The sequence below is a fragment of the Brassica napus genome, chromosome A1 (genome assembly GCF_020379485.1).
Source record: "Brassica napus cultivar Da-Ae chromosome A1, Da-Ae, whole genome shotgun sequence".
Lineage (NCBI taxonomy): Eukaryota > Viridiplantae > Streptophyta > Magnoliopsida > Brassicales > Brassicaceae > Brassica > Brassica napus.
This window is the reverse complement of record NC_063434.1, coordinates 14635922-14648517: the sequence shown is the minus strand read 5'-3', so window position 1 is coordinate 14648517 and position 12596 is coordinate 14635922. Positions and strand designations below refer to the sequence as shown.

At 35.6% G+C, this 12596-nt stretch overlaps 1 protein-coding gene across 1 annotated transcript; it reads right to left on the bottom strand.

The window, feature by feature from the left end:
* Window positions 1–7781: 7781 nt before the first annotated feature.
* LOC106414455 (high-affinity nitrate transporter 3.1) lies at window positions 7782–10387 on the bottom strand. Its single transcript, XM_048735175.1, has 2 exons — window positions 8832–10387; window positions 7782–8569 (listed from the first exon to the last, which is right to left on the bottom strand). Exons 1-2 carry the CDS (start codon window positions 8971–8973, stop codon window positions 8091–8093), a joined length of 621 nt encoding a protein of 206 aa, XP_048591132.1. The 5' UTR covers window positions 8974–10387; the 3' UTR covers window positions 7782–8090.
* Window positions 10388–12596: the final 2209 nt, after the last annotated feature.

Sequence of the window (12596 nt, the reverse complement as noted above, 5' to 3'; positions counted from 1 at the left end):
AACCGGAGGAGACAACCTCGGTAGAAGAGGTCGGTCCTGCAACTAACTCGATGGATGCAAACGTGATAGCCGAGTAAACACAATTGCACCAATAGCAAAACTACGAGATGGCTTAATCCTCGAAAAGGTACGTAGGCAGCTCGTTGCAGGATGAGTTCCACTATCCCCCGAAGAGGGGGGGGGGATGAGCGGATACATATATGTATACTCATATATTCCCACTTTCTAAAATATTTGCCTTGTACTCAATATTTTTGAAACTTTTTTGGCAATATAGACTTAGTTTAAATTTCTCATATCTAACGAATCGTCTTGTTATAATTTAGAAAAACATCCGTATATGAGCAAAACGATTATCATACAAACCCAAAAAAACAGGAACTCACGAAAAATCGTCCTCAAAACGGATCAACTCCACACTAGCTTAACAAACAAAGAAAGTTTGTCACATCGACTAAGGCATCGCCGGAATCAACAGGTTCCGCCGACCACCAATATTTCCCTCACAAACATATCTTGGTCGCACCGTCAATTCCGACTCCCGACCGGAACACGAGACCCCGGTCTCATATACTCAAAATATCAAAAATTGTATGTTTTCGAAAAAGTAAGCAAGACGTCTCCTCGATCTTCGAGAACATGCTCTCAGTCCGTTCGCGACTATAAATTACAAACTCTCGTCGATTGGCCCCGCCGAGCACGATAGCCATCCTAAACAAACGCATTCAGATCCATCCTAAGGATAGATCCTCTTACATCCGACTAGGATAAATAGCACGCTATAAAAGAAATCCAAAATTTTGGTCAACACTTTCAGGAGAGTTAAAAATTATCCTCGAAGAGATGCTCGATTCCTTACATACAAGTCACGTAAGCTGAGAACATATCGTGGACGTTAAAGCGGGACGGAATCAGGTCGAAAACGATACTGGAAGCGTAAGTCGAACTAGCCGTCGCACCCCCTAAATCCGTAATTAAACCTAGGTCTTACCCTAAACCCACACACTTGTCTCTAACGTCTCAAGACATGATATCGAAAAGATACGAGATCCTGAAAGAATGTCTTATCGTCCGCATCTAAACGCTCTCGAAACTTTGAGAACTTTTTAAACATCTCAGACAAGCAACGAACGGGACGATTCACAAAGGGCAAGGAGCGAGATGACAACTCGAATCCTCCCCCACACTTAACCAAAAATCCAAACATTCTTGAAACCCTTTTCTTATAAAGCATGGTTCATAAAAGAGCCGGTAAACGGCAGGTATTCGAAACCACACACGGCCAGTCCCACTACATAAATCACGGCCGCACCCTGCTGGAAATAAACAAACAACAGAGATATATTACAAGGGAACATTCTCCCAATAAGTCACGGAAGGCTTTACAATCAACCGTCGAAATCGAAGTACCCAGTCACCGATCCCTCCATCGAGTAGTCGTTGACATCAAGGGGAAACGTCAGCTGGTTCACTTCCCCCGTCTCATCAGGGGCTCCTGTCTCAGCTACCACCGTGTCGGGAGACACAGGAACTAGTTCCCACTGCTTCCAAATCATCTCCTCAATATGAGGAATCGCGAAATCCATGTCTCTTTCGTTCATGCGCCTGGTTTGCGTCGCATTCTCGACAACGAACGAATAGTCGGAAGCTTGCGTGAGATACAATCCGCCGACGGTACCACTCCTTAAGCTCCCCAAACTCGCGCGAGAACTGGTCGCGACGGTTCTTCATAACCTCAGCCATCTCCCTCTTTCCTCGCCTATAGGCACCACAAATCTCCATCCCAGCTGATCCTCTCTCGCGGCAACGAGAATACTCCAATTCGTCTTTTAGACGGGCAATCTCCTTATCAGCCACCCTGAATTGAGCCATGCAAGCCTCCTAATTGCTCACGTTAAGGGCTCGGTTAATCATGAGGAGGCCATGCGAAAACTTTTTCTTTTGCTTGGTTTTTATCCCAAGTGGTTTTTCCAAGTAAAGGTTTTAATGAGGGAATACTTCATGGTGTCCAAGCTTAACCAATTTGGTTAACCAATTTGGTTAAGCTTGAAGAGTAGTGTTGACATGAAGTAATAAACATCAGCAAATGTAAAGGTGCAGTTGGTGATGTGAGGAAATAACTAAAGAGGTTGAGTCTACTTACAACAATGAAGTGAGATATCTGAGAAAGCTATATTGAACATTTTGAAGAAAAAGACATATTACCTACAACACCAAAGTGGGAGCTTTGAAACCTGCATTGAGCACTTTGGTGCTCTAGGGATTCGCGAGCACTGTTTACTACAGTCCAAAATTCATAATTTAAAATATAGGAGATGATTGGTTGGGGTTGTAGATGCTCTAGACAGCCAAAATTTAGTCTACAGCTATATATGTCAACCAATCGAGTTTTACTTTCTTTAAAAAACTCACAGCAAAAACATTTCTGAAAAATCAAAATATGGCTGTAGAGAGCTTTATTTCCAGAGCAAAAAATTAGTGCTTTAGAAATCTACAGCAAGGAAAGCTACAGCAAATAAATCTACAGATTAAGTTATATAGCAAAAAGTATAAAGCTACAGCACTTACCAATCATCCCCATAGATATTGGTGATGATTGGTTCGACTGTGGCTTAAAAAATTTAGATGTAGATGTTTGGCTTTAGATAAATTGGTTGTAGTTGTAAAGTTGTTACTGTAGACTTTTTCTGCAGAGATTTTTGCTGTAGTTAAATTTGTTTTAACTGTAAGTTATAGGCTGTAGATATTTTTTTAAAAAAATATATGAAATATGTGTTGTATATATAAAATTATTATTTTATATGACTTAAATTAATTTATATTAATATTTTTTTTATAAATTATCAAAATTTATTGTAATTTAAAAAGTGATATATAAATAATATTTATATTATTTAAATATCTTAATAATTAAAAAACACTCAAATTCAAAATTAAAATATTTATAAAAGTTTTTATTATAATTATATAATTTATTTGATATTATAGATATTTTTTTTATATTTTACAGATTCTACAGCCTATAAAAATATGATGTAGCATTTTTGCCTAAAATACATAATAAAAAGTTTTGCTTTATTTTTTTTGCTGTAGCTTTAAAAACAAAGCTAAAGCATGATTGGTAAAATTAAATAAAAACTTGATGTAGACTTTAATTTTTAAAAGTAAAGCTAAAGCATGATTGGTAAAATTTAGTGATTTAAAAATAAATAAAGCTAAAGTAGGGAGATAAAGTCCAACCAAAACCAAAATTCATTAACTAACTAAAAATACCTCCTCTCCCCTACTTTCTTTTCCTATCTCTCTCTACTCTCTCTCTAAAAATCTAATTTCCCTAATTTTTTTGGTTATTTAACAAATAAGCCCTTTGTTATGTTGTTTTTATCAAAACAATAAAAAATATGTAACAAGTAAGTGATCAATTGGTTAGAGGTTATCATAGTCAAATCACTTCTAAAAAGTGTCACAAATAGCAAGTGACTTGTATTATATTTAGAAACTCAAAATGTGCTCTAAAATGTAATTTTTTCAAAAAATAAATAGTTTTTATTTATGTATCTTGTATAAATGATTCCACATCTTCGTACATGAAATGCTGGATTTGAACTGTTTCTTTTGGATAGTTTTCTATCCATATTTCGTAAGAGGTATTTGAACAGTATAAAGATAACAATGTGACAATACTCTACTCATTACAAATTTTTAAGTGTGAATTATGTAGATTAGTAATACTGCATTTGTAAAGTTTGAAGTTGTGTACATTTTTCATATATATATATATATATATAGATATTTATATTTAGAAATTTTCTTATAAATTAAAAAAGAAATTAAAATATATCTTTAGATAATAATTCTTCTTTTTTTTTTGACATCGAACACCATATTTTATTAAACCAGCTCAAATGGGTTAGGCTGGAAAGTTAACCCCTGCGGAGGCAAAAGGTTTACATGGGAGAATTCAGAAGCTTTCGCACGAGCTCCCTTTGCAAGGAGATCAGCTTGAGCATTACAATCCCGAGGGATAAAAGATAAAGAAAAAGACGTAAACAAAGAACGAGTATGAAAGAAATCTTCCCATTCAGAAGCCAAGGATGGCCAAAATTCTTCTTCTTCGATCAGCTTTACCATTTGAAGACAATCTGACTCGAAATGCATAGAAACATGCCTCAAGTGTAGAGACGACCGCATGGCCCATATTAACGAGTTCATCTCTGCATGAAGGGGGGTAAGGACTTGTTTCCCCCCCCCAAGGAACCAGTCATCGCGGTCCCATCTTGTAGCTCCATGATAAAGCCACCTCCAAAAGTAGATTGGTTGGTTGCCCAAGATGCATCCACTTGACATCTCGGCATGTGCAGCCTACTCCTCTCCTCCTGGTCGTTGTTGTGTGTGTGCTTCTGTGTCGGGGTAACCTTTAGCGCCTGTTGTGCCACTATCCATTCATCACGTTCACGTGTAGCCTTTTGTAGTATCTCCATGGGCGTCACCTCTACTCCATTGAACACTTTGTCGTTCCGCGCTTTCCATTGGTACCACATGATCCATGGAAACTTGTCTAGCCTCTGCGCCAAAACAGCTCTCGCCGGGGCTCTGCACAAGAGGAAATTGAAATTCTCAAAGACTGACATACTCGGGAATTGTCCCGGATTCGATGGGATATCCGACAGGGCCCATGTCTGTAGGGCTGGGGGGCATTCAAAAACCAAGTGGTTTACTGACTCTTCTCCGGTGCCACATCTCGGACATGAACGGTCATTGCCACAATGGCGATCAGTTAATCTACTACAAACCGTGATGCACCCCGTGAGACATTGCCAAAGAAAGTGTTTGATCTTTCGGGGAGCTTTTAGATTCCACACCTTAGTTAATAAGGGATTAATACTCGGCTCGGGGACTTGCTGATCTTCGCTTTGCTCTTGTAGTCTCATCGCTAGTTCATAACCCGTCTTGACTGTGTACAAGCCCGAGTTAGTATGTACCCAGCAGAACCCGTCCGGTTTAAAGTTTCGACTAGGTTTGATACTTTGTATGAGGTTCACTTCTCCAGGGTCACAAATATTTCGAATCAGCTCCATCTTCCATTCTCCAGTATTATGATCAATAAGATGATTAACGTACAACTTTGGGTCTCTCCATGTTCCATTATCTTTGGTAAGCCTAGGTGTTTGCATCGGGAGCCAGGGGTCAAACCAGACTCGAGTATTAAATCCTGCTCCAATCGTCCGTCGCAATCCATTCTTTAGGAGCTCCCTAGCGGCTAACATGCTCTTCCATCCATACGAAGGAGAGTTTGAGCTAGTGATCTCCATAGGGTTCGTGAATCTGAAGTACCTACCCTTGAGTACTCGAGCAAGGAGGGATTCTGGGTGGTGAAGTAGTCGCCATAATTGCTTCGCAAGTAATGCGAGATTAAAATTTTTTAAATCTCTAAAGCCCAAGCCACCTTTCTCTGCTGGTTTGTAAACTTTATCCCAGGCCATCCAGTGTAGACCCTTATTATTCTGTTTAGTGCTCCACCAGAACTTTGCAATCGCACTCTTTAGTTTGTTCAAGATCTCTTGGGGTAAAAGGAAGCAAGACATCACATAGGTGGGCAGTGCTTGTGCTACTGACTTGATTAGAATCTCCTTAAGGATAAGTCCTAAGCTAAAGTTACGACTTTTTTCCAGGAGTAACAAATGAAAATATTATACATTCAATTTTTGTTTTTTTTGGTGTAACATTTTGGTATTTATAACGATACAACGTTCATTGTGGAAGCTCCCTTAGTCCAGTGGTTTGACTAAGGGTTCATTAATGCTTTTATACTAGGAGGTCTGAAGTTCAAACCCCAAAAAACGCAAATTATGTAGATCATGGAGAAAAAGGGTTACAAGAAGTCTTCAGCATGTTGCAAGGGTGTATCATCGAACATGGATCTCACAAGGTGGCTCGGAGCGATGCAGTGCAGTTAGACGTGCATTCTCATATGATGGTAGAATCGTCCGCTCTATAATCGTCGGCTCTAGAATCGTCTATGTAATATTTCTCATCGTTGTAATAGCATAACTAGATGATAATCCACGCGTATGCGCGGGGTGAGTTCCTATAATAATGTTTTGTTTATGAAATGATTTTAACATTTTACAACACTACAATTTTTATCGATTATAAAATGATGAATACAAATGTTGGTTTCTTAAATGTATCATCGTTGTTGAAGAGTTAACGTATTACATCTCATTTTATTATTTTTAAGACTTCATATGCACAAAAAGAAATTAAGTTTTGCGGCTGACACAAATAGGCAACATCGATTGTATAATGACGAAAGGGGATTAGGTTTTATGCTCTCGATTTGTTTACTATTGACTCTCCATAAGTGATTTTATTTTGTACTTCTATAGAATTGTGCTTTCGTTCTCGTATTTGTTTCATTGATATGAGTTAAGGTTCTTCTTTTAAACTTCTTTTATGAATTCAATGAATTGCATAAGTGTCAATTAAAAAATTGACATCTGTAAATATTAGTTTCACTCCATATACATATCTAAGAATTAAAATTTTGAAAAAAATCACCGACAAACTATATTAACAGGTTAGTGTTCAAATCTAATATATCAAGCTGTTATAGAATATAAGTACAGACTCGAAATATAATTTTTTGTCTAGTATATATTCACCAGCTCGGTCTAAAAATCATCTAATTAGAACAACAAAACAAATTACTTATTTCACCAGTTCAGGTAATATCTAAATCCGAACGGGTAATATCCGAACCCGAATGGATATCCGAAGATAACCAAACATAAGTACACTTAACTCGGATGACAAAAAAAAAAGTATACTTAACTCTATATTTCTAGTTTATTACTCTCATTTTATTCAAAATATTTATATTAATGATTCTTATTGCTTAAAATTAGATAATATACATATAATTATGGACAAAATCATTTACTACTTACTTAAAATACATATTAAGTTGCAAAAGTTCCATCTAAAATTTCAAAACAACAACTAAAATAGTGTTTTTCTATTATTAAAATTTTATCTCCAAACCTATTAATAGTTTAATCTTTTAAAAATTAAAAAAAAAACAGTTAAGTTAAAATATATTTTAAATACAAAAACTTTATTTATTTTTTCTTCAAAATTTAATATCCTAACCCGACCCAAAATATCGAAACACGAACATAAAATACCCAAACCTGACTCGAAGTGTAGACATACCCGAACGGGTTCTATATCTTTATACTGAAATATTCTATACAAACCCGAACGTGTAATCGAACACCCACCCCTATGATATATTATCATTTGTAACTTGTTTGAACCAAAAAAAGTTAAACCATTAATGATCACAAATTTTTTAATGTGGAACTTTTAACATTTTTAGTAATTGATAGACGTTTTTTAAAATTCAAAATATAACATATAAGAAAAAATTTAATTGTTTTTATTATATGCATAATGTGATTGTTTAATTTATTTTCAATAGTATAAAATTAAAAAAAAAAGAGGTTAGAATTTTTTTTATCAAATATGTATTATTCATAATCATTAATTGTCATATATATGTTAACAATATTAGGTAATTCCGTAGTTTTTATTTAAAGAAAGAAAAAATATTCTTTTGTACACTATTAATTAATATGATAGTTAGTTTAATAAAAAGCATAGTATATGTTTATATGGACCAACTTATTTTTCTAACAATTCTAAGAATCATTCTCGTGATGACACGTATCAACGAAAACATGTTGTAATGCTCCAAGATTAATATATAGGAGATTAATCATACGTCAAAAAAAAAAAAAAATACAACGTTTATTTTTACTCATTTTTTCTTCTACCATAAAGAAAAGAATATCAATCTTTGTGACGAAAGTGTATATGAATATACATCAAAAATAGTATTAAAAATATAGAAAGCACACAATACATCACCAGTTCACCACCGTAGGATTAGGTTTTGGCTCATCATGAATGGCTTACAAACATGTAAGAAAAAGGTACAAAATAGATAACTACGAACAAAACAAAAACAACTGATAAAAAAATTCAAAGGCAAAACGTCGCAATTACGCGGTCGCGAAGTAAACGACTCATTTTCTTTGCTCTAACTTGGCCTTCCTCTTCTCGTTGACGAAGAAGACGAGCAGAGCTAGGACGGAGAAGACGCTGAAGCAGACGGAGGCAATATCGAGGGACTTGTGGCGACCACTGATAGCCTGAACGCTGAACAGATTAGTTGTCTTGGCCTCGTTCGTGCTTTGTCCAAAGGCAACTTCATGGTCTTTGGCATCAACTGCGTAGGTACGAACGAAGTAGGTCCCGGTGGGGATGTCGCGGTCGAGGGTATATTTAAATGATTGAGATGATTTATTATAGGCCCTGGTGATGATCTTGTGTGGGCAGGTCTTGTCTTTGAAAAGTTCATTTTCGGTCTTGCGCCATGGTCTGTCAACTTGGCTGACCGGAGCGTAGCATAGCTTTACTTTGATGGTCGTAAAATTAGCCTGCTTTTTAGCTGTGGAGCTTAGCTTCCATGTAATGCTCAACTTGTCAATTCCGGCATCCAAAACTAAAATACAATAATTTACATATTGACCAGCCTTGATGTTGGTAATTACTCAATTCTTCTAATTGATATTTGATAAGAAACGTTGTATCTTTTATTTTTAAGTAGTTATTGGGATGGCCGAACCGGCGGCTGGTTCGAACCCTGATCGCCCGAAATTTTCAAAAACGTTGAAATGTAGAAGTAGAATCATAAATTTGAACACCTAAATGAATGAAGAAATGAAGTAGCGAATGATGGATGTTCTTAAAGATATAATACATACCGCCTTGTCGGCTGGGTTTAGCGGTAACGTCAAGTGCATCTTTCTCCAGGTCAGAGAAGAGCCTTTCTTTGGTAGCACCATGACTAAACTGGATCATTAAGTAGACTATAAACGAAGCTAAGATGATCTTGTGGATAGCCATGGAGATCCTGGAATTTGAATATCTAGAAATAAGCCTTATGAGGAGAACAGGAATATGCGTTTATTTTGCTGAGTTTTATGTTAGATAAGAAAGTTGAGGTGCACATTTTTGTCTATATATAGTAATTTTATGGTAATCATTGGATCAAATATCTTGTGCCTAGCATAAAAAATTAATGACAAAGTCAACGGTTTGGTCTCAGATTACCGTTTGAAGACTTGGGAAGATTGTGTCACTCTCCGGCATGAGAGTGTCTGTGTTGTCTCTGTCCACAGCTGTAATGTGCCCATAAACATACCAATGATGAGATATAAGTTTCTATTCCACTATATATCATCTGAATAATTCATTTTTAGACTCCAAATTTTAGGTTCTTTCAAACGGTTTCTTATGGATTTAAATAATTAAACGATATAAACACATGAGAAGTCAAATTATCTTATGTGATTCTTTTTGTGCAACCTGTGTCCACAACAAAAAAAATACTGTCGACTGCGATTTGTTTGTTCTCTTATTCACTAAATTGTTCATGAAAAATGCACCTCCACGAATGAAAGAAAACGAGTATGAAAGGATAAGCTTCTCAAACCCTCTTCTTAATAACAAATCACATATCATCTTACTCATTTATAAACTCTTATCCAGATAAAAACATGCGGGTTCAGGCAAAGAGCGTCTCTGCTCTGAGAACCCAAATATGAAAACTTGCAGAAGATGAAGTTGATGGTGAAGAAGAGACACTCCCAAACATTGAATCGATTGTTGGTGATGAAGTTGAATAACAAAAAGTGTGATTTGTTGTTTTGATTTGGTGTTTGCTTTTTATTTAATTTTGGAATTGACAGCTTTGATTTGGTGTTTGGTTTTATTTAATTTTGGATTCAGAAAACTAAAGCCTTGGTTAGGAATTTATAAGTTATATAATTTTTACATAAGCATTGTTTATACAAATTCATAAACAAAGAATCCCAAGAAAAAAAAAGACTATGGCTGATTTGATGAAGTGTTTCGAAAGGACTGATGCTCCGCGCCAACAACCTAAGGTCCAAGCCAGTAAAAGAAAGAAATACAAGAGGAAAATGTTTCTATCTAAATTTCTCTTGACTCCATATGTGATACAGCAGGACACAAGGCAGGAAAAAGAGAAGCAAGAAAAAAAAGTGTAATTGGTTAATTAAATATACATCATCAATAGTGCTATAACTTTTAACAATTGTTTTTTGTTCACTTCGTTCAGGTGTGATATTGTAAATGCTAAGAACACTAAGTGCCTTAAACCTTCACTGTGTCTACCAACAGAACTTTTTGACCAAAAATGAGGTAGTTTTGAATTCATTTCATACAGTTACCGAGTTCTTACAAAGTGTTGTCCATTGAGTTAGTATGATTTATGTTATCTGTTTACTTTGGGTAGATACTTGGTAAGGAAAGGATTTTCATCGCGTATTAACTGTCAGATATTTGGCAGTCATTTTTACACTAAGGTCACTAAGACTTTTGAGCTCGAGGTCATCATTTTTCGTGATTATATCAAAAATGAATCAGTTACTGAATTCTCAGTTATATGTCAATTTGTTTATTATTTTCATTTCCATTTTCAATTCCATTTACATTTCAAGATGGATATGAATGAAAAGTTTATCAAGTTGAGAAGGTGGTGGAAGGACACTGATCTATTTTGAAAGTCATATCTTTTTATTCCAATATGGAAAGAGTAAGTTTTTTTTTTGCTTACAATTTTCCCTTGTCTGTCTCAGATCAATAATCTTTTGAAAGTTTCCATTTTTCAGTGCCTATTGCAGCTTAATAGTTGTGTGTATCCGAGACGAAAATTGTGAAGGGAGAGTGGCTATACTTCACCTGGATTCAGTTGAAGGAGAACATCCGAAAGAATCATTGGTTGACAATGTCAAAAGGTAAGACAACATGAATTTAGCTTTTTACATATCTGTTTGAAAATGCACACCATCTTCAGTGGATTTTATGTCAACTTGTTGCAGGTTGCTAATAAAAGAATGGGATCATCAGAAAAAACAACACACTTCTTCTGTTGGGATCTACCACTCTCAGAAATGATTAATGCCCTATATGTTAAGGTATATCTTTGTTTTACAATTTTCACTTGTCTGTTTGAGCTCATTAATCTTTTGAGATTTTTCAGTGACCGCTAGAGCTTAATAGTTGTGTGTATCCGAGATGAAGATTGTGAAGGGAGAGTGACTATTCTTCACATGGACTCAGTTGAAGGAGAACATCCGAAATAATCATGTGTTTACAATGTCAAGAGGTAGGACAACATGACTTTAGCTTTTTACATATCTGTTTGAAAATGCATACCATCTTCAGTGGATTTATGTCAACTTGTTGCAGGCTATTAATAAAAGAATGGGATCATCAGAAAAAACAACACACTTCTTCTGTGAGGATCTACCACTCTCATAAATGATTAATACCTCATATGTAAAGATATGTCTTTTACCCTCATAGTACTGTGATTCAACTTTAAGTTCTTTTAAACGGTTTCTTATTGATTAAAAATAAAAGATAGTGTTTAGATTGGGTTTAGAGATTATAAAATTAGGATTATTCGTATATCTTTTTAAAAAAATTTATACACTCATATATTATAAATTCATATGATACATTTTTTTATATTACAAATTTGCTACATAAAACTTTATATTATACATTCATATATCTTACAAACACTAAGAACTTATATTATACATTCATATATCTTACAAACACTAAGAACTTATAAAATACATTCATATATCATAAAAACACTAAGAACTTGAATGAGATTCTTAATCAGAATCAGTACATGACTGTTCTAACTCATCTTCAGAGTCCATGCGTCTAAGCCAATGAAACACCTGGACAAGATAGTGAAGGGTCTAGGGAGAAGTCAATTCTATAGTTCATTACTCGGATAGGGACTCCAGTAAGTCAATATATTCTAGAGGGCGAAATGTCAACAAACTTTTGCGAGAGTACCAAGATCGGACTCAACTTCCAATTCCAAAGGCAACTTTACTAGCATGGTTATGATATTCGTCATTGGGAGGAACAACCGGTGTCGAAAGATAATCTGAATTATCTTCCACAACATTTTTTTATACCATATTGAGCAAGCGGTTGAAGAGATGCTACAAGACGGATTATCTCCAGTTGGAGATAGCCAAACTGCCTCGGCTTCTGGCACATCAACTTCAATGCACCTTCTTCTAAACCAAGAATACATCAAGGTAATAATCTCTCATGGTCATTATCTTTGTTTCTTCTTACTCTTGTATTGAACTTGTAACAAGATCAGACTGAATTTTAATGACTGAATGTTCTCTGTGCTAATGCTATTTTTGTGTCCTTTTCAGCGTCGACAGACACACAGGGGCACTATTTATTGACTTGGCAATGTTCAATCCAAGAACAGATGTCCATTTGAGTCGGTCTCTGCTACACTCAAGTTAAGCATGGACATGGAGATGCGGATTTGTGGCTTGGAGACCCTCACTCAGGAAGTCAAGTCTGATTTTCATGCTTTCAAGACTAACTTCAAAGAAGGGATGACTAAAATTCAATTAACTCTCAACACGATTCTGCAACTTCTACAGCCTCAAGCT